A 24,205-nucleotide genomic window follows, 5' to 3' on the forward strand; every position below is an offset into this window, starting at 1 on the left:
TTAATACTGTACGCCAAGATAAAAGATAAAAATTGCACATGGTCCCACATAAGCACATAAAAATGACAAATGAATTACATTGAAAATAAGGTACAATTTACATGATAGCACAACATAGTGAATTATTATAGTGAATTGAATAAGGATAAACCACCAGTATATGTTCAATGGCTGGTGAACCCCCGAGATAATGCAAATTTGGAACTTACTGGCACGGCATCCTGGTTACGATTGTCACAACATTGCTAATTGGGCAAGGATCCATCAGCAGCAGTATATGGGTTTGACATTCCCTCAGTCTCTTTGCTGTTTAGTGTTTTTTATGCTATGTACTACCTTGTGTTCAGTGTTCACTCCAGTTCTTATGTAGTGCTGTTTATATCGATCCTTGTGTGTATTTATATGATGTATCTTTTTTATGTAAGAATGCGCTGGTATTAATATAATATACAAGTGCTCAGTGCTGGCCAACTCAGCACTTATAACCTCCCTCATTTGAATGTGAAATGAGCCTGTTCACTTTTTCTGAACAATTTCGTACGTGCAATTTTGTAGTATATGTGATTTTGGCAGGACCACGTGCCATTCCGAAAAACATATATAGGAGATATTCTGCAGATTATTCCAAACGGGAGTACATGCAGCTCTATTTTCATAAAACAAAAACCTGGTTTTACCAAGAAAAAAAAAAATCTGGTCTGGTCCATTCATGCATGGAGTAAATTAAATAATATCAGAAATGATTAATTTGGGGAAATTACTTACGAGGAAGTATACCTCCTCTCATAAGAAAAGTTCAAAATTCATAAATAAAGATCCATACATAATTAATAGTTGAAGAGATGTTTGTTAGATGAATTAAAATGGTCCACATAGACACATAAAAAATGACAAATGAATTACATTGGAAAAAAAAGGTACAAAACAAACACGATGGCACAACAAACAGCATAGATTTATTGACTATTCGCATGGGATCGAGTAGATTAATTTAAATTAATTTATACCAGAAATTGGAACTTTTGAAGAAACACTCAGGATTGAGGCAATTTTAATAAGTTGTTTATTAGGTGAAATAATATTGTACAACGAGAGCAAAGGTAAATATCACACATTGCGCACATAGTCACATAAAAAATGACAAATGAATTACATTGAAATTTTTTTTACAAAACTTACAGGATGCCACAACAAATAACAAAGTGAATATTGAATAAAGATAAACCACTGGTCCCCACACACAATTTAAATTACATACATGATATAATGATATAAAAGAAAATCAAATTTGGATACAATATGATATATAAATATAGGTGTAGACTTAGGTTAGAGCAATCATTGTTTGTAGTAGCTAAGCGTTCCATATATGGTTTGAATAAATGTGAGGGCAAACAATAAGATGCCGGCAATGATGGAGAATATTATCCATGGATTGGAGCAGTAGAGTTTCTTGAAGTCTCCAATTACTCTATAGACACTTTTTTTATGATGTGCCATCACCTTCTCCTCCAAAATGACCAGCTCATTTGGCAAAATGAGATTACCGGAAATAAAAGTTTTCAACTCGTTTACACAACGCAACACATCCTTGTCATCAAACGTTGTGCCTGTTCAAAATTAATTCAAATTGATTAAAGCATGTACAAATCAGTTTTTAACAGCATAAAAACTGCATGGGTTATTTTGGGCATTGGTTATTTTAAGCATAGTTATTTTCGGACTAGCTAGCGTAGTGGTTAGTTATTTTTAGCATGTTGTGTAGTGGGTGCTTAATTTAGGAAAGTTGTGGGTGCTTATTTTAGGAACATTGTATTGCTTTAAATACTGCATAACTTTATGTAATTGAGTAAGAGAGAAAAAGGAAATAAAGCGTTGTTTCTATTCAGAAAAATATTCTTCTCTCTTCAATCCCTTTGCATACTGGCACAAAGCAGTGCAGTATTGCTGAGTTTATCCCAACAAAATGGTATCAGAGCCGATGGTTCGGTGGGCAAGCAATTGAAGGCAGAGTCAAGTTGCAACGGTACACCAGATCGAGATCCGAACCAGCAAGAAAATCAAAAGAAAGATGAAAGGGCGCTATTCTTCATCCAACAAGCAGTGCATGACACCATCTTCTCGAAAATTGCAGCAGCCACCAATGCAAAGGAGGCATGGACATCCCTGAAAACAGCATTTCTAGGGAGTACTCGAGTCATGGCAATCAAACTTCAAGGCCTACGCAGGGACTTTGAAACATTGCAGATGAACAAGGAGGAATCCGTGCAGATTTTCCTCTCAAGAGTACAAGGGGTGGTCAACCAAATTCGAGCATTTGGAGACACCATGGAAGAGAAGACTGTGGTGGTGAAGGTGTTAAGGAGCATAACACCCAAGTTTGATCATGTAGTTGCAGCAATTGAAGAATCAAACGATCTTTCAACCTATTCCTTTGATGAATTGATGGGATCACTGCAGACCCATGAAGCAAAGTTCAGATCAAAGGAGAAAGGAGATGAAAGGGCATTCTACAGAAAGGGGGAGTCCTCTCCAGGCAGAGGTGGACGTGGCCTTTGTAGATTTGGCGAGTTCTTGTTTCAGCACGACATAGAAGATGTCCAGTGCTTCCACTACAAAAGATACGGCTGTGTGCAAGCCGATTGTTTCAGAAAACAAAGGGAAGAACAGCAAGCATGCTGTGAAGAAGAAAAGAAAGAGCAACCCATGCTTTTCATGGCGTATACAGCAGGTGGAAGGCAAAGATCCACAATCTTTGAAGAAGCAGTAGGAAATGAAACATGGCATCAAGCATTACAAGAAGAATTGGTAGCAGCAAAATGGAGATCAAGCGTGCAAGTTCTGAAGAACAGAAGGTTGACATTTTACTGAAGGCATTGCCAAGAGAAAGCTTGAAGAATTCAGAATCAAACTTGATATAATCAATTTTGAATTAAGGGGGAGTGTTGAAAATTAATTCAAATTGATTAAAGCATGTACAAATCAGTTTTTAACAGCATAAAAACTGCATGGGTTATTTTGGGCATTGGTTATTTTAAGCATAGTTATTTTCGGACTAGCTAGCGTAGTGGTTAGTTATTTTTAGCATGTTGTGTAGTGGGTGCTTAATTTAGGAAAGTTGTGGGTGCTTATTTTAGGAACATTGTATTGCTTTAAATACTGCATAACTTTATGTAATTGAGTAAGAGAGAAAAAGGAAATAAAGCGTTGTTTCTATTCAGAAAAATATTCTTCTCTCTTCAATCCCTTTGCATACTGGCACAAAGCAGTGCAGTATTGCTGAGTTTATCCCAACAGTGCCTGGGATGACACCACTCTCTCGCAATACTTGGACATCTGCTTCTGTTTTCAACAAGCAAGCCATGCATGCGATATAGGCTGTGAAGGGGATTCCACAGTCCCTGTACCACTGTTCAAAACTGATAAGACTTTCATAGAGTACACTGCTGTATTGCAAAATGTGCCAGAGTGTTAATTGCATCACTCCAGTTAATCTCTTGTCGTCAGAGTAAGACACATCAATGGAGCCACTCTCATCCTTCATGAAAACAGTTTGAGATAATTGCAATTCGGTTGCACTAGGTATATGGAAGCGGCCAATCGTCTTATTTGTTGCCTTTGAAGTATCCTCCCCATGGAGGGTTCGAGACCAATGGAAGATGTGTAGTAGATGTTTGAAGCCACCTTGAGGAACAGTACCACCATCCTCCTTAGACGGGTGCATTCTCGGACTTCGTGGAAGGACTGTGAGTGCAAGTTTGTGGATTGGAATATCTAAAAGCTTGCCTATGTTGGAAAGCTCTGTATATATAGCTTCGAGAACAAACCAAGGTATCTGGTATTTCATGGTCACCATGTAACGTTGATTCTTCCCTGGATCTTCTTCTAAAAAGGTTATTAACTTTCCCAAGTCTTTACACGTTAGACATTTTGGAAAATTATTTTGGTTACCTATTTCATTCAGAATAACCTTTCTGTACCGTTTATCGTTATTTGAGAAAACAATCACAAATATTAAGAAGCAACTACTGACCAGTAGGTGTTCTATGAAACGTTTGCTATTTTCAGCAGTATGAAATTGTTCATCGACCTCACGATAGTTGCTCCAGGCTAGATCTACCTTCCCTTGCATGTATTCAAGGTATGATTTTAAGTTTAGACCAAACCAGTGCGTCATACATGCAATAATTTGCCACTTTTTTCTTTCAGGTATGAAAGAGGCCCCAAAATCATCCCAGCATTCCCATTTACCAAATATTGATGGTTCTTCTTCACTGTCGCTACTATCACTATCCATGGATGGTCTGGGTGCATGGGAGATGTCTGGGTCCTCTAGTCGACCTTCTATATCCACAACCCACTCATCCATTTCATTACTCCTTTCTGTTGATGGTCTGGGTGTATGGGATATTTCGTCTACTAGTAGTTGGTCATCATCACTCATTTCTGACCCTCTTCCCGATTAATCCAAAAACGAGCTGTTATGAAATAATGTGGAACGTGATTAAATATTGAATACGTAAGGATGCTAATCGAAAATGCATTGCAAAACCATATCCAGGATAATCAAAAGTTAAGGTTTCTTTAGATAATTTGTTGCTTTCACGTGAAAATTTATAAATTTACACAAGTAAGACTAGGGGTGTCCAATGGGTAAAACTAAGGATCGGTGAGCGCATTTTCATACCGGTATAAAATTAGTCGTAGCGCATTGATAAATCGACCTTCTATATCCACATACCCTACACTTATAAGACAATAGGTAACGAAACAAATAACTGGTAATTAACAAATAAATTGATAGCTTATATAACTTTGTTAAAAAAATTAACAAATAAGTATTTAAATTAAATATATAAATTCTTATTTTTGTAACATTTTTTTAAAATGTTAATCATTAATTAAATAAAATGGTATTAAATGTTGGAAAAAAATAATTTTATCAAAATTTACTCAAAAAAATATTATAAAAAGAAATAATGAGCAATTTTATTTTTATCAATTACCCTCTAACGAGTACGAAATGGCTCTTATTACTATCCTAATTATTCGATAAGCTAATAAAAAAGTTTCTTACCCACACGGTTACCCTTACCCTTATCTGGAAAGATAACATGTAAGGAAACAAATAATGGGTAAATTACTTCTAGATAATTAAAAAAATTATTTCTATACAATTATCTTAAAATGCAAATTACTTATTAAAAAGTTCAATATAAATATTTAATTAAACAAAACCATATATAAAATGTTGGAACAATTAATTTTGTCATAATTTACAAAACAAATATTATATAAAATTTTGTAAATCCATGTAATCATAATAATAAAATACATATTTTATACATATAAATAAATAAAACATCATATAAAATTTTATTTTATCAATTACCCTCTAATCAAGTACAAAATAATTGTTTCATCCATTTCATTACTCGTTTCTGTTGATGTGGATATTTCATCTACTAATTCTTGGGAATCATGACCCATTTCTGACCCTCTGTGCATGGCAAAACCAATTAAGCTGTGTTCTGAAATAATGAGTACGTACTGATTTTAATCTTAGAAGCATGGCAAAACCATATCAAGACTAGTGAAAAGTTAAAGTTTCGTTTGATAAATTTGTTGCTTCCATGTGAAAACTGTTCAATTTACACAAGTAAAAGTAAGGATGTCAAATCGGTAAAACTAAGGATCGGTGAGGGCATCTTCATACTCATATAAAATTAGTCTTTGCCACAGAATTAATTACCCTTATTCATTAAGTATTAACTTTACACATACTGTACACTTATATGTTAAGATAACAAGTAACGAAACGCATAATAGATAATTACCAAATAAATTGATAGCTTATATAATTTAATTAACAATATAACAAATAAATATTTTTGTTGAATATAAAAATTGTTCTTTTTATACCATTATTTTAAAATGTAAATTATTAACTAAATGAAATTATATAAATTTTATATTAAATAAAACGATATAAAATATTGAACAAATTAATTTTATCATAATTTACTAAAACAATATTATATAAAATGTTGTAAAATTAATGTAACTCATAATAATAAAACTTATATAGTTATACGTACAACTAAAAAAATAATTATCATATATAATTTTAGTTTATTAATTACCCTCTAATGAGTATGAAGTAGATCTTATTCATATCCTTATTCGATAAGCTAACAAAAAAAATTCTTACCCATATCCATAATTGTTAAATTAATGATTTTTTTTATTCGATCGTACCTTATCAAATATGATATAGACCGGTTAAACGGATATATATAATGGTTTCACTGACATCTGATAAAACAACAGACACTGAAAATAAAACTTCATAGATAATTCCAACTTAAATAACAAAGGTCAATGTGAGATAAAATCTGATATATATAATTAATTAGACTATGTGATATATACCTTTCTTTTCTAGATTAACTTTAACTTCAGCCACATTTTATTATGTAAAATACAACTTATAAATGTTAATACTATTTTCCGTTTTGCCCAAATTGTGTTATTAAATATTTTACTCTAAAATTATTAACTACCATTTGAAAACAAAAGGTAGTTAATACTAACAAAAGGCACACATTCTCCAGGATATGAAAATAACAAATCTCCCGACACAACTATTCATAACATCTAGTCATCAGCAGATATATATACACTGAACCTGTTGTATAAGCATACCGATCGGACAAATAAATTATAGAATTAAAAAGAAAATGATGCTGAGAATTAGAGAGAAAATGCAGAGATAAGTACCAATGAGGAGAGGAGACATGTCTTCGTCTCTATGGCTCTCGCTCCAAAGGTCGAGAAGGCGAATGAGATAACTTAGGAGATTTTTAGAGATTAATGGTCAAAGTGGACAAGAGAAGACTACCTAGATCCTTTGCTACGCATTCGAAGTCTCTCTGTGTAGCGAGCTGTATATATTCAACAATTATATATGTAGGGTCATAAAAGGTCCCTTACATTTTTCTTTATTATACTTCATTCTCCTATAAATATATACTTTATCAAAGTGGACAAGAGAAGACTACCTAGATCCTTTATTGAAAATCGCTGTTTTCAGCAAATCTAGACCATAAAAAAATAGTAATTTTCAATAAATCTAAAGAAAATAGTAAAAAAATTTCAAAAAATGTAAAATTTGGTCTCCAAACACATTAATATGGAGAACAAGATGAACGGTTCAGATCGACTGTTAGGATTTTGAAAAGTCAAATATTGAGTCATTGCACGGAGGCCCTCTATGCTACGTGTAGCATGCTAGCAGGTTCATATATATATAAGTAGAACTAGGTTGTTTTTACGCTCATCAAAGTCTTGATAAGCTTAATTAAAATACATATCAAATATACTTCAAACAACTAACTAAAATTGTTGAAACCCATCTACTTCACGAGTGATGTGTTTACATGTCAAATTTATTAATTTGAGAATTAATTTAGTGTGAAGTCAAGCATTCAAAGAACTAGCTTTAAGTCTAGTGACAAATGACAACCCTATGTTGGGACTTGGCATGGGAATTAATTTATAAGTAGAACTAGGGTGTTTTTACACTCATCAAAGTCTTGATAAGGCCAAGGTCTCTAGCATTCCAATTAAAGCAATTAACCATAAAATCTAACTTGAACCCCTGGTTGCACAGCCTGAATATCGACAATAATGTCTCTAAGGGCAGGGGTATATATATATAGGATCAGAGGTTTTATGTAAGGGATAAGATCAGAAAGGGAGGAGGTAAATGTGTCAGTAGATAAAGACCTAAGATGCCAAACAACTTTTTAAGTTTTTCTTCCTCTGTGGGACATAACAAAAAGCCACTCATTTCATACATTGGAACTCTTTCCAGATCTGTCAAACTAGTGTAAAGGAATTGTTCAAGAATGAATTTACCTAAAGTCGAGCCAGTTTTTCCTCTCTTAATTAGATACTAAAGATTGGAATTAAACTAGAAATCAAATCATCATTCAATTTTAAAATGATCTACACAAATTCAACGGAAATTAAATCTTAGTGGTGAATGGATAACGGCCTAAGTAACAGGTCTAAAGTAACCAATAACTATATATTATCTCCAAAAATAGAGAAAAAAAAACAAAATATACACTTTGGATATGAAACTAACAAACCTCCCAACACAACAATTCACAAACAGACCGACATAGTTAGCATATATACACAAATCGGAGGATTGATCCACTAAGATTTGTGCCATTCAATTATGATTTGAGAAATAAGAATTAGTATTAAATAAAATATGCTTATAATTAGATAGAAAAATATGTAGGGAGAAGTATCAAAGAGGAAAGGAGAGGACGACTGTCTTCGTAATTTTTTTTTTAGGGCACAAGGAAACACACACGTAAGGTAGTCAACCTTATATATTAACTGAATGTCCCTAACACACTTCACAAGCAAAGGCATTAATATATTCTAAGGTAAAACAAGTAGGATTGGTATTGCTTGAAGATATATATATAGTACATATGGATTCTCTCTCTGCCTTTTTCTCACTTCAATTAGACAATTTATCTTAGTTAATGAAATACAAGAAAAGAACTAAGTCTCCTTATTCATACGTGTGTGTGCCGTCAATTTGAAAATTAATTAATACTCCTTGCTATTTGTTGGAGTTTATAGGTTATATATTTGTTGGTACGGTTGAGATGCATCTTAACATTATGAGTTTGCTTCAAATATCTGGATCCTTTTGGGAAATTTTGTAATGCTAGTTTGAATAATATAGATGCAACCGACAAGACATCACAACTTTACTATTTAAATTTCTATTCCCCATTTTATTTTATATATTTAGTATTTTTGCAGCCTTAATTAACAACGGTTTCATATATGCAAATTTTAAATTGACAGGATTCGGCCCTAATCAATAATATGGTGTGTGATGAGGTATAGATTTAGCAATTAAATACCTTGTTCGGCATAGAAAAACCCATCTCTGCAGTTGCGTTGGTTGCTCTTAAATTGTACAGTATTTTTATTTTAAGATTAAGCCCGGCAAATGTCAACTAAATAGCGACGCTCCAAATTTGCATTGTTGAGCCCTGAAATGTAAACGTTATTGGGACCAATATGTAGCTAATCATGTATTAAAACTGATTTTTTCAATTACTAAAATTGAAATTTGACGTTGATGGGACATGGATTAGGAGTATGCTCCACAGCCGTGTTATTTGATCACCATTCTCTGGTTCGGAAAACGATTGAGATAAAAAGTATGTTATCATATTATTTAATTAAGAAAAGTAGTCGGGGGATATCGCTTTCTATCGCTTTCTATTGCTTTGATTATCTGTTTGTAGCTTCTTGCGAAATTTGTAGGTTGCTATTGTGTTGTATAGCTTATCTTTATGCTTTTTTTCTTCCCTCTCATGTGTATCTTTCTGGCCATAAATTAAAATCTCACACACTAGGTCCAAGAGAAGTTGTACCGTCAAGTCGTCAACTACATGTGTACTACATTTCATCATAAAGTTGATAGGTGCTCTTCTTCCACAAGAAATTTAGAATACTTGTTGATTGGACATGTCTGTAACAGGAAGACTTGGAGTCGATCAGAGAAAAATCAACATAGTAAGGGACAATTATTTCATGAGATATTCACTTATAATTACCAATCGTTCACATAGATAAAGAAAATGAAAATCCATATGAATATTCTACATCTAGAAAGTTAATATTATCCACGAACTTATCGTGCACTGGAATATTCATGTTCGTTATATCTGGAAAATTTTGCGTCTTCTCAAATTTGTTTGAATTGCTAAAAAAAATAATTAGATTACCTAAAGAAGTAGTGCATTCCACACCTTGAAAATTTCATTATCAACAAAAAGCTTCTGGAACATCAATTTGAAAAAGAACATCTTTCCGAAATTTCAATTAACGCCATTTCCTTATATTTGGAACAGTAAATTTCCTTAATTTCACTGTACGTAATGTTAGAAATGTACCAGGCCAAAATATGTTGAGCCATATTAATAATCAATATTGGATCAGTTCTTATTGGGCTGGGCCCAAATTTTCTGCTCTCATCTGATTTGATCTGATCTGATCAGATCAGGATAAGTGTTTCTGTAGAGGCTCCATGAATTGGTGCAAGTGAACAGGCTCAACGAACTGGCGCAATCTGTTATAAATATACAATAGCAGTTCAATTTTTGGTTAGCCATTCTGTTCATTTCTATTCAGAAAACAAGAGAGAAAAAGAGAGTAAAGAAGGGGCTGTTAATTCGGTACTAGCATACCGAATTTCAGTAGTTTGGCAACTTGTTCGTGTGGATACTAATAGAGACGTGACTGCTGTGCTGTTGCGTGGATCTGAAAAGAGAAGGAAAAGATAAGAAGGCTACTGCTAGGCTTGAAGTTTCCGCTATGCATCTAGTAGTAAACTCGTTTTAAATCTTGGAATTAATTATATACATAGATTCTGATTTTCGGATAGTGAACAAATCTTGAACTGATTCGAATTAATTGTTGCACTATAACTTATCTAAAATCCCAACACGTAATACATTTAAAAAAAATAAAAATGTAACTAGATACAAATAATAAATACGACATAATATTGATAATTATATAAATCTAATTTAATTTAAATGTTCGACACCTACATCTTATGAGCATGCATGCTTCAATTTTCTATAAAGGATCGTTTTTATGAAATTTAATTTGGAATCCAAGCTTAAATAACATACAACCGACTTCACTATTTAAATTTCTATTCCCTATTTTATTTTGCTTATTTAGTATTTGTATAGGCTTAATTAATTTATTAATTTCTAACTGATTCGTATATGGAAATATTATCTGATAAGATCCGGCCCTAATCATACAAGAAAAGTTATAAATTAATGGGATCAACTAATAGTCTCCATATTTCAGTTTCCTAAATGTCTCTCTAACTAACTGATGCATAAAGTACGATAGGGGCAGGCTACTAACTACCTTGGGGAACTACTAACTACTTGGGGAACCACTTATATTTGAAAAAAATTACAACTGACGCGCGCATGTATGGATACTTATACGCACAAGTATTATCATATAATATATTAAGTATTCATACCTAAGACACTAAGTATTAAAAAAAAAAATGGACATCAACTTTTTTTTCTCTCTAATCACACACCCATATTTTACACGTTTTTAGAATTGGTCTTTTTTTGTCCTTTTAATCTCATCAATATTTTTAACGATATGTGAGGAATTTTGTGAATCTAAACTCATGAGTATCTTCTACGTAATTTTCTCTTTCAAATGAGATCTATGATGAAGTACTTTCAAGTTCTTTGTCCTTCAAGTATTCATACCTCAGTGTGTAAGTATTTATACATTGTCAAGTATTCTTCTATAAATTGTCGAGTATTCATACTTACTCAATAAAGTGTGAATATTTATGTTGTGAAGTATTTATGAGAAATTCATAGACGTGTCTTGAGCATTAACTACTTGGGGAACCACTATCGACTTGGGGGGACTGCAAATGTCACTTGAAAGCGACCACGATAGGGACCACATGCAGAAAACCAAGAACAAACAGATGCGTAATGACTATCTCAAGTGGCAATGTTGTAATTGTATTCATACCTCTTCAAGTATTCATACATCGACGTGCAAGTATTCATACCTCATTGAACAAATATTCATACAACTTCTAGTATTCATCTCTAAAATGCCGAGTATTCATAATTCCTATACTAAAGTGTGAATATTTATATTGTAAAGTATTTATGTTCAAATACTCATACCTTGTCGTGTAGACATCGTCGAGAAAGTATACATATCACGTCAAGCAAGTATTTATACCTCCTAATGTAAGTATTCACATCTATTACCTAATATATCTAACATGTTTCTAAGAAAAAACTAGGTGCAAGTACTAATGGCTATGCGTGCAAATATTAATATATAATATATCAAGTATTCATACTTACGCATTGAAGTTTTCATACCTCATCGAGAAAATATTCATATCACTTCGAGTGTAACGGTCATCGCAAGTGTCAGCGCTGTAATTGTTGTAAATGTTCAAATCTAAAATATCAAGTATTCATACTCATGCATTGAAGTTTCTGTACCTCGTCCAGAAAAAATTCATAACACTTTGAGCAAGTATTTATACATCATAATGAAAGTATTCATACCTAAGTAAAAGTATGTATACTGGCACAAAGCAGTACATTCAATATTGTTGAATTTATTCAAACAAAAATGGTATGATAGCTTGCATCTTTTTTTGCGGAAAATGTTATACCTTACGTTGCTCCTAACAATAATTAATATTGTTCGACAAGAGCAAAGATAAAAATCACACATGGTCCCACATAGGCACATAAAAAAATACAGATAAATATATTGCATTGAAAAGAAAGATACAGCATATATACCACAACATATTGAATGGAATAATTGATGATAAACCACCCGTACATACACCATCTTTTATTAGAAAGTTATTATTAAAATTTTAGAATTTATTGGTGCATGCTATTATTAACTGGCAAGGTTAAAATGTTCCTCACATCGTTATCTCCATTTTTATAGTCCAAAAAATTAATTCGAACTGCTCAACATCAATATGATCTCAATATTAAAAATTTTTGATTAGAGACAAAATTTTATAAATCTATTTTTAAATAGGTACAAAATCCCTTGAGTAAGATGAAGACTTCTTTCTAGGTTTCTTCTTTAATTTTTTCGATTTACGTGGCTTCTTCCTGCCACGGTCAGATGAATCTGGGGAGTAACTGAGCTTCCTTTTCACAGATTTTGATTTCTTCAATCTGATTTTGTCCTTAAATATATATCCAAAATGCAACCAATACTTAAATATTTCAATTAGACACCTCAATTACAGAAAAAATATAATTTCTGGTGCAAATAAGGCACTTGAAGAAATGAAATCAGACATTCAATCAGATATAATTAAATCAAATTGATTGGACAGGAAGACATTCAATTACTTCAATTTTTTCAATTAGGTTTTACTACTTGAGTAATGTTATGAATAAAATATTAATGTGGATGTCCATAACTCCCAATATTCATTCTCCACTATCCCCACTACTCCATGCACTACAATTGGAATTGATGGCCACTACTATTGAAATTTATTTCTCCATTTATTTAGATGGAATTTTTCATTTACAATTTGTAGCCTATAAATAGAGGCTTTGTAATATTGTATTGTACACATATGAGAAATATATGAATAAAGAGATTGTCATCTTTTTCCTCTCTATTTTGTTTATTCTTCTTATGCTTGTTTGTATTTATTTTATAACACGTTATCAGCACGAGAGCTCTACTAGTTGAAGATTCGAGGTAATTTTAATAACTTTTATTTCAATTTCATTTATATAAATAATACTTCCTAGTAATTGCTAAATGAAATAAGTTATCAATTTATTTATATTTATTTTGAGATGTTTAGTATGATTCATAGAATTTTATATGAAGTGCATTTTTTAATTTAATCTTCCCGAAGAAGATTTAAAAGAAAAATCTTCTTGAAGAAGATTTATATGATGTATAAATATTGTATAGTGGTCCATATTTTTTTTCTTCAATAATTGAATCTTCTTGAAGAGGATTTCAAGAGATATTACGAAAATTCTCAATTTTATAAAATGCACCGAGCAATTGGCCCGAAGCCATTGTAGCCATTTTATCAACTTGAAGAAGATTTCAAAAGATATTAAGAAGATCTTCCTGAAGAAGATATAAAGAAAAATTATATGATACGCAAATTTATCATGATGTTTATATATATATTTTTTCAATAATTTAATCTTCTTGAAGAAGTTAAAATATATTCTAAGTTAATTTATTATCTCTTTATGGTTGAAGAGATTATAATGAGTTGTTGGACAAAATAATTCAATTTGTTCTGCTTCATTTCTTGAAGTAAATGTAGCAATATATAATAACAAATTTGAAAAAAAAAAAAAACTTGTGGACGTGGACGTACAAGAATGAGTTTATTATCATGGTGATTATTACAAAAACACATATTTCCACCTGAAGTGGAAAGATAATGAAAAAAAAAATTAAATAATGTGCAAAAATTAATGTGATGTTCATATTTTTTTTAATAATTTAATCTTCTTGAAGAAGATTTATGTGGCTCACAAAAATTAATATGATAATATTTAAATATATCTTCTTGAAGAAGATTTCAATAAGATTTATATGATGTGGAATTTTTTGATGTACTCTTCCCGAAGAAGATTCAAGAAATATTTCGAGTTTATACATTATTTTTTACATTATATTATGTTAATGAAATGGCCCGAAGCCATATGAATATAAATTATATTAATGAAATTGGCCTGAAGCTATTTCATCAATTTTATCAATTGACCTGAAGTTCAATTATAATAAATTATTGAAGCCACATGTCTTGTTCTGGTTGAACAAAATAATAGTTACACATGAAATGGAAAATAATATGATGGACAAACTATTAGATATGGACGTGATAATGAAGAAAAAGTGCATCATTCCACTAGAAGTGGAAAAATAAATGAACAAAAAGAATTACCACTAGAAGTGGACAAATAATTAGAAAGTGAAGAGAATGACAAATAAGAAAATTCGTGCTATTATTAGTCATGTACATGTCGTACACCAATGTACTTGTAGTATGTCAAAACATTATATTGAACTATTATGGACAAACTCAATTTAGTCAAATAATTTAACATTATTTGAATGATGAAAAAGAGATATATAAATAGGTGACATTTCTGAAAAATTGAGCCCTCACTGTTTGAAAAAAAAAATAGTATATCAAACTTATACAAAATTATTTGAAAAGAGATGATTTACTTTCATAAATCATTTAATTTTCTATTAATACAATGTCCTAAAAGAAGTTTGTTCGTTTCTATTAATACAATACCTTAAAGAAGCTTATCTATTTCATTAGAGGTATTACATTATAAGGTGGAATTTTATTTTTTATCTTTTATGTTGTTACGGAAAATTGTTAGATAAAAAAAAATGAATAGTTGTTCATTCTTTATTTTGAAAAATGAATTAATACTTATTTATTATTTATATTGATTGTAGTGCATAAAAAAAATGTAAATGTAAGATAAAATTTGCTTATTTATGTTTATTTTTTTAATACTACTTATTTATTATTTTTATTATTGATTATTATTGAAATGGTGTTTATTTATTTTTATAAAAAAAATTAATTGAAAGCTCCAGAAGAATTATTTTGTTGTTACATGGAGGAATATAAATTTATATTGATGATGATGTATTATATTCTTGTAAGTCTCAAATAAATTTGTTAAGTTTTAAGAATATCCGCCGAAATGAATATCATATTGAGACAACTAATGAAAAAAAAATATTGAATATATGAAAAACAATGCATATTGAAAATAAATTGCATATGTTTTTTCTCTGACTTGTACTACACATATATTAGTGCAATTGAAACACATGTTATTGTAAATCAGAAGTTTACATACAAGAATATGTTTATAGTTTGGCATGACCGGTTGGACCATTCCGGATCAATAGTGATGCGAAAAATAATAGATAATTATTATGAACATTCATCAAAGAACTAGAAGATTCTTTAATCTGATGAATTTTTTTTTGTTGGTTTTATTTGTAGAACGTATACAATATGATATTTGTAAAACAATATATCCAACATGTGAAGCATTTGAGTATTTTATGATTTTAATTGATGCATCAATAAGATGGTCACATGTATGTTTATTATCAAATCGCAACCTGGCGTTTGCGAAATTACTTGCTCAATAGATTTGATTAAAGAGCATAATCTAATTATGAAAATACGTCTAGACAATATCAAAATTAATGTTAAACATTATGTAGATGTTCGTATATAAAAAGAAAATATGATATTTTACATACAACAAAACTAATTCGCATCATGCCAACTAGCTATTATAAAGCTTCCCCTTATAATTAGTTTTTGGTCACATACCTAATATTTCCCATATAAGAATTTTTGAATGTGCGGTATATGTTATAATTGCTCCACCACAACGCACTAAAATGGGATATCAAAGAAAGTTGAGAATTTATACTGAATTTGAATCTCCATATATAATATAGTATCTAGAACCATTGATGGGAGATTTATTCATAGCTAATTTTGCCGGTTGTGATTTAGATGAATAAAAAATTTCCAACCTTAGGGGGAGAAAACTATCAGCTTGAAAAAAAATATATTAGTATGAATTATTATTGTCTTATTTTGATCCTCATACTAAAGAATGTGAACTAAATGTTCAAAAGATAATTCATTTGAAAATATTAGTGAATCAATTGCCAAACACATTCACAGACTCAAAGAAAGTGACCAATTCACATGTACCAGCTGCTAATGCTCCAATTAAAGTCGATGTCCCTGTTGGACAAACTAATTATAACACGCATGAAGCGTGGAAAAGCAATCGGTTCCAAAGATTAAAAATATAAAAGTCCTCGATAAACAAAAGGAGCAAAGAATGAAAATGGTCAAGTCGAGGATATGATAATTTCAGATAAAACTCCAGAAGAGAATAAAATTATAAGTAATATTGGAGTTCCAGCAGAAACTCAAGTATCTAAAATTCATGAAAATAATGAGATCTTGATAAATTATATCATGAATGAAATAAGATGGAACCGAGATGAAATTGATATCAATAATATTTTTGTATATAATATAGCGCTAAACATAATAAATATTGAGGATCATGACTAGAAGTCTATTAAAGAATGTCAACAAAAGAATGATTGGCCAAAATAGAAAGGTGCAATTGAGGTAGAGGTAAACTCTCTTGAAAAATGAGAAGTTTTTGGACCTGTAGTCTTTGTACCTCAAGGTATAAAACCAGTATGATATAAATGAATATTTATGAGAAAATAAAATGAGAAAGGTGAAATTTTGAGATATACTCATATGTGGTGGATGCAACAACTTTTTGATATATAATTAGTCTGGCAGTCCATGAAGGACTTAATTTGCACCTAATGGATATTGTTACAGCCTATGGCTCGCTTGATAATGATATTTATATGAAAATCTCTGAAAGATTTAAGATGCCTGAAGCATGTAATTTAGGTTCTCGAGAACATTATTCAGTTAAATTGAAAAAAAAATTATATCGATTAAAGCAATATGGACGCATATGCTATAATCGTTTAAATGAATATTTATTGAAACATGGATATAAGAATGATATGACCTGTCCATGTATTTTCATGAAAAGATACATAAATAATTTTATATTAATTGCAGTTTATGTTGACGATCTAAGTATCATTGGAACTCTTGAAGAGATTCCAAAAGAATAAAATTTAAAGGAAGAATTTGAAATGAAAGATCTTGGAAGAACAAAGTTTTGCATTGGATTGCAAATTGAACATTTAAAAATAATATTTTTATGCATCAAGAAAATTATATTGCAAGAGTGCTGAAATAATTTTATATGGATAAATAACATTCATTAAGCAATCTGATGGTTATAAGATCATTAGATGTGAATAAAGATCATTTAGACCTCGAGAAAATGATGAAAAACTATTTGGTCCCGAAGTACCATATCTTAGTGCAATATGAGCACTTATCTTGATGAGCATACAATACATGATATATTATTTATAGTAAATTTATTAACAGGATATAGTTCTTCTCTCACGCGAAGATATTGACATATAATTAAACATATATTTCACTACCTATGAGAAAATTTAGCAATACACAAAAACAAGTCAAGTATGTGTTTGGTTAAGATCTGTGATTTAACACATTTGTCAGACATGTAGATTGTCTTTTAGAGAAATGATCCCGAAGATCATATATGAATATAATATTATATGTATTGCTCAATGAAAGAAATGATACATTAAAGGAGATATAACAAAACATATTTCACCAAAATTATTTTTCACATATGATTTCCAAAAGAATAATGTTATTAATGTTCAGCAAATCCGTTCAAGTGAAAAATCCAGCAGATTTATTCACTAAGGCACTCCCTATTGCAATATTCAAAAAGCTAGTTCGTAATATTGGAGTTCGCCGACTTAAAGATCTTGATTGATGCTGTCATGAGGGGGAGTTAATATGCACTATATTTTCCTTAACCATGGTTTTTTCCACTGGGTTTTCCTGGTAAGGCTGTAGTTGCGTATTTAGAAGAATATTGTACTCTTTTTCCTTCACTAGGTTTTTATCCCATATGGTTTTTCCTAATAAGGTTTTAATGAGGCATATTCTTATGTAATGGACATCCAAGGGGGAGTGTTATGAATAAAATATTAATGTGGATGTCCATAACTCCCAATATTCATTCTCCACTATCCCCACTACTCCATGCACTACAATTGGAATTGATGGCCACTACTATTGAAATTTATTTCTCCATTTATTTAGATGAAATTTTTCATTTACAATTTGTAGCCTATAAATAGAGGCTTTGTAATATTGTATTGTACACATATGAGAAATATATGAATAAAGAGATTGTCATCTTTTTCCTCTCTATTTTGTTTATTCTTCTTATGCTTGTTTGTATTTATTTTATAACAAGTAATAATTACTTAAAAAAGAAATTATAATCACAGATGTTTGTTTCTCTACATAGACACCTTAATAACAGAAAATTATGATTGGAGAGCAACTCAAGACTTTAACAAGAACCCCAACATTGAGAAAACGCAATGGGTTCCTCATGAGAAGATAAATCTAGACTGATTCAAATAAATCTTGATTATTGAACTAATTAAACTCAAGTATTAATTGCAAGAGAGAGAGAGAGAGAAAACCTACGACGAAAGGATAGACCGAAAGTGGGATTGAGAAGAGAGAATGAGAGAGAATCAATAAAAGATATTTATTTGGAGATAACAACCCCAAATTCGGATTCCTTAAAGTAAGTCTGGATCTGGACTGTCCGATATTTGTTAACACCTCGGATCGGATGTCCAGATTCTGATCGAGCGGCTCAGATGTAAGCTAAAATATTATGTTATCTTAGAGAATGTGGATCAGATAACAAAGCTGAGACAATACTGCTTCAATTATTTTCCCTTGACATTTTTTTATTTTCTTTTCTTGTGTGTGAAGTGTCAATTTTACCCCTCATCAAAAGTTCGGTCTATTCATGGAATGCAAAAGTGGATTGGGCCCAGTGAGAAATTCTTGGGTCTTAATTGATTAATAAATTAATTACAATTAGATGCGGCCTATAATGGATTTCCAATTCTAGAATTAAGAGGTTTAGCATACTCATACTGTCGGTATAATATTAGAATTGCAACACTGGAGAATTTCTGTTTGGATTAGTAATAGACTGCCGAAATTTTTATTAATATCCAAAATAAATATGAAATTTCAGAAACTATCCAGGTTTTCGCGTTTTTTCGAAATCTACCCAAACCACAATTTATTTTTGCGGTTTTAGACTAAATTACAGCAAATTTTTCAAAATCGCAAAAAGAATTTGGGGTTGAAAAAATAATCGCAAATTTTTTTTGCGGTTTCAATTTTTTTTTTCAATTTTCAGATTTTATTTTATTTAAATAGAAATATTTATAATATATTTATTTTTTGTATTGAAATATTAGAAATATTTAATATATTTCTTTGAAAATAGATGAAATACTATATAATTTGATTTATTAGAAAGACTGCTACAAATAAGCTGGATCAACATTTTTCATTCCGGATTTTTTGCAGCAGTAAGAAAATTAATATATTTCTTTATGAGTTATTGGAAAAAAATAAAAATGTTTGGATTCTGAGTTATTGATTCCGATTTAAAAGTCACTTCTAGGTAATACAGAAAATATTGTGATCCATCTAGTACATTTAATATATAAAAAGTTGTATCTATTTTGAGAATTCTTTTTAATAACAATCATTAAATAACTTAAATTTTTTATTTTTTTTCAAAAATAGATACAACTTTTTATAAATTAAATGTACTAGAAGGATGATAATATTTTATGTATTAACTTAGAAGTGATTTTTGAATCGGGATCAATAACTCAGAATCTAAGCATTTTTTTTCCAATAACACATAAAGAAATATATTAATTTTTTTTACAGCTGCAAAAAATCTGACATGAAAAATGTTGATCTGGGTTATTTGTAGCAGTCTTTCTAATAAATCAAATTATATAGTATTCCATCTATTTTTAAAGAACTATATTAAATATTTCTAATATTCAATACAAAAAATAAATAAATTATAAATATTTCTCTATTTAAATAAAAAAAATCTTAAAAATGAAAAAAAAAATTGAATCCGCAAAAAAAAGTTGTTTTTTTTTTTGAAAAACCGCAAATTTTTTTTTGCGGTTTAGACTGAAGTACCCCAAAAAGAATTTGCGGTTTGAATAGATTTCAAAAAAACAGTAAAACCTGGATAATTTTTGAAATTTCATTTTTTTTTTTTATATTAATAAAATTTTCGGACTAGCTAGACTGAGTCTTTGTTGACAATCAGAAACTACTTATTTGTATGGCAAATATCAAAATAGATGTTGCATTTATTACATAAAAGTTGCAGGGCTGTAATTATACGAGAAACTACATATTTTTCTTTTTTCTTTATATACTTTTTTTTTCTTTTTATTGATTGAGGAAATGTCCTAAAAAAAAATCAATCCTAAAATTATGGATTGCTTAAAGGATAGATTTCTAGAAAATTGAATAATATCACATATATATTAGAACTTTGGAGAAACAGTCAGGAGGAAGTATAAACCCTCATAAGAAAAGTTCAAAACTAATAAAGAAAGATTTATACATACTAGTTGAATACTTGGTTTGTTAGGTGAATTAATATTGTACGAAAGAAAAAAGATAAAGTTGACAAATAAATTACATTGAAAATAAGGTACAACATACATGATAGCACAACATAGTGAATTGAATAAAGATAAACCACCGGTACACACACAATTTTAATTGCATACATGATATAATGAAATAAAAGAAAATCATACAAGGATGCAAGATGTATAAATATAGGTGCAAACTTCGCTTAGCGCAATCATTGTTGTTTGTAGCTAAGCACACTATATTTGGTTTGAATAAAAGAAAGTATGGTTTGAAGAAAAGTAAGGATAAACAATAAAATGCCTGCAATGACAGAGATGGTTATCCATGGATTCGCAAAGTAGCGGCTCTTGAGCTCTGCGTATGATCTACTATAACTTGTTTCATGATGTTCCCTGACCTTCTCCGACAAAATGTTAAGGTCATTCGGCATACGGACATTATTGAAATCTACATCGTCTCCTTTTAACCTTTGTAGAGAGCTTAAAACCTCCTTTTCGTCTATTCCCGTGCTTGGGACGATTCCATTCGCTCGCAATAGTTTGACATCTGCTTTTGTTGGTAACAAGTTCATTATGCATGCAACATAGGCAGTGACGGGGAAACCACAGTCTACGTAATGCCGTTCAAAATTTAAAAGAGTACGATAGATTTCAAAGCTGTACTCGAAAATGTGCAAGGGTGCTATTTGCATCACTCCGGATAACCTCTTGTCCTTGTAAGCCACATGAATACCGGCATGCTTTTCGAAAACAGTTGCCGATAATTTCAAGTCGGTTGCACTTGGTATATAGAAGTTACCCATTTTCTTTGTGGGTTGCAACAATGACCTTGTTTCCCCCAGATACTTCCCTGCAGGGGTTCGAGTCCAATGGAAGATGTGTATTAGATGTTTGAAGCCACCAGGGGGGAGGGTACCGATACCGGTACCACCATGCACTTTAGACCTGTGCACTCCCGGATAGAGGTCATCAAAGCATGAGAAAGCAAGTTCGTTGATTGGGGTACCAACAAGATCGCTTAAATTGGAATGGTTTGTATACATACACTCGACAAGAAACCACGGAATCTGGTAGTCCATGGTCAACATCTGAAGTTTGATCTTCATCGAGTCTTCCATTATATATTGGTATAATATATAAAATTCTATGGACCTTTGATCTTTTGGATCCCTCCTTTTCTCTTTTGTTCCACTCAAAATTTCTATTCCGTCCCGAACATTTTGGAATAAAAGAATGACAAATACTAAGATGCAACTATTGATCAGTAGGTATTCTCGGAAAAGTTCTTTGCTATAATAAAAATAACCTTTCTCCCAATAGTAGCCCAGGGCTATATGTTCCTTCTCTTGGATGTATTCAAGGTATGAATGTACGTCGAGATCAAACCACCGCCTCATAAATGCGACAAATTGCCATCCTCTGCAACTTTTACGCCTATTAATATCATAATAATAATAATAACAGTCACCAAAATAAACCAATTTTCCACTATCAGCATTAGTAAATATTGATGGGTTTTCTTCACTGTCTGTTGATGCTTGCAGTGATTCGGTGGGAATATTGGAGAACGGCTCGTTGTGTTTATCTCCAATGTTCACAACCCACTCTTCAAATTGCTGGGCATCATTACTCATTTCTGATACTCTTCACGATATATCCACAAACAAGCTGTTCTGAAAATAATGTTGAACGTGATTAAATGGTGAACACAGATATGCTAATCCAACAAGCATCGTTAATTGAAAGTTAAGCCTTGATTAGATATTTTGTAGAGGTAAAACTAGAGGTGTCAATTAATGGTGTTACATACGGATCGGATCGGGTGGAGACATATTTATTACCCATACACATATTCATGAAATAAAATTTCCTTTACACGTTAAGTATTAAAAGATAGTGGGTAACAAAACCAATAATGAGTAATTATCAAATAAATTGATAGCTTATATAATTTAATTCAAAAACATATAGCATATAAATAGATATATTAAATACATCATCTATGTAATTAATATCATGAAATTTAAAAATAATACATCATGTCCAAATAAATAAACGAGGGATCCAATTACACCTTTTTAGGTGTCACTTAATTACACTTTTCATTTACAAAGTTTTCAAAGTTCAAATAGTCAATCCAAATTATTCAACATAATTGATATATTAAAATGTGTTTGCACATCAAATTTTACATTTTTTTTCGATATTTTTTACTATTTATTAAGTATTTAACAAAATCGCTATATTCAGACCATTTAATTTTTGTATCCATCTTAATAAATAGTAAAAAAATTCAAAAAAATGTAAAATTTGATCTGCAAGCACATTTTAATATATCCATCACGTTGAACGGTTTGGATCAACTGTTTGAACTTTAAAAATGTAGGATGTAATTCGATGTCACCAAAAAATGGTGTAATTGGATCCTTCCTCTAAATAAATTGATATATTAAAATGTTGTATAAATCAAACTAATCATGACAATACAAATTATACAGTTATACGTGGAAATAAAAATTATCATATATAATTTTATTTTATCAATTAACTTAATAGTGTAACGGGTACGAAATAACTCTTATCCATATCCTTATCCAATAAGATAAGAACGAAATTTGTACTTACCTATATCCATACTAGTAAAATTAACAAAAAAAAAATTCTTTTTCATATCCGTCTTATAAAATGCAAGACAAATCTAATAAACGGATAAATTAAGGAGTTTCATTGACATCCTAGCTAGATAAAATAACAGACACTGTAATGGGTACTTCATAGATAATTCCCATATAAATAACAAAGGTATCAATATGAGATGACAGATTATATATATCATCAGACTATATGAGATCCCTTTCTTTTATAGACAAACTTTAATTTGAGTTCAATTTTAGCAAGTAAAATTCGACTTATAAATAATACTATTTTCCATTTTGACCAAATTAATTGTGTTATTAAATATTTTGATCTTAATATTAATACCATATGAGTAACATTAGACTAAGCTTTAAGGCCTTAAATAGATACTAAGTAAAGATTGAAATTAAACTTGAAGTCAAATCATTATTCAATCTTAAAATGATCAAAAAAATTTCAACGGAAATTAAATATTAAATACAGCTGCTAATCAAAGAAGCATGGCAATACCATATGTATCCCGGTTTACAGAGGAAAACTGATAAATTTACAGAGGTAAAACTTACTGTTCGGAGAATCAACTAAGATATGGCAAGTGGAGATAAACAAACAAGCTCAAGCTCTTCCGAAAATATAATTGATATTATATAAGGCAAGTGGAGATATATATTTTATTAGGCAATGAGGATACACC

General features: G+C 30.6%; 1 protein-coding gene and 2 long non-coding RNA genes across 3 annotated transcripts in view; 1 reads left to right on the forward strand and 2 right to left on the reverse strand.

Moving 5' to 3' along the window:
• Positions 1 to 21,034, forward strand: LOC144545296 (uncharacterized). Its single transcript, XR_013508461.1, has 2 exons — positions 1 to 90; positions 20,931 to 21,034. It is a non-coding gene; the product is annotated as an uncharacterized LOC144545296 (long non-coding RNA).
• On the reverse strand, positions 1,236 to 6,896 carry LOC144545297 (uncharacterized). The gene is made up of 2 exons (XR_013508462.1): positions 6,781 to 6,896; positions 1,236 to 1,610 (listed from the first exon to the last, which is right to left on the reverse strand). It is a non-coding gene; the product is annotated as an uncharacterized LOC144545297 (long non-coding RNA).
• The window catches only part of LOC144545295 (UPF0481 protein At3g47200-like), a 9,568-nt gene continuing 6,259 nt past the window's right edge, over positions 20,897 to 24,205 (reverse strand). Inside the window, exon 2 of the mRNA XM_078293884.1 lies at positions 20,897 to 21,175. Within this exon, the coding sequence (XP_078150010.1) occupies positions 21,087 to 21,175 (89 nt within the window). The 3' untranslated portion in view covers positions 20,897 to 21,086. The remainder of the gene's footprint in view (positions 21,176 to 24,205) is intronic.

Source organism: Carex rostrata, chromosome 27 (genome assembly GCF_964058835.1).
Source record: "Carex rostrata chromosome 27, lpCarRost1.2, whole genome shotgun sequence".
NCBI lineage: Eukaryota > Viridiplantae > Streptophyta > Magnoliopsida > Poales > Cyperaceae > Carex > Carex rostrata.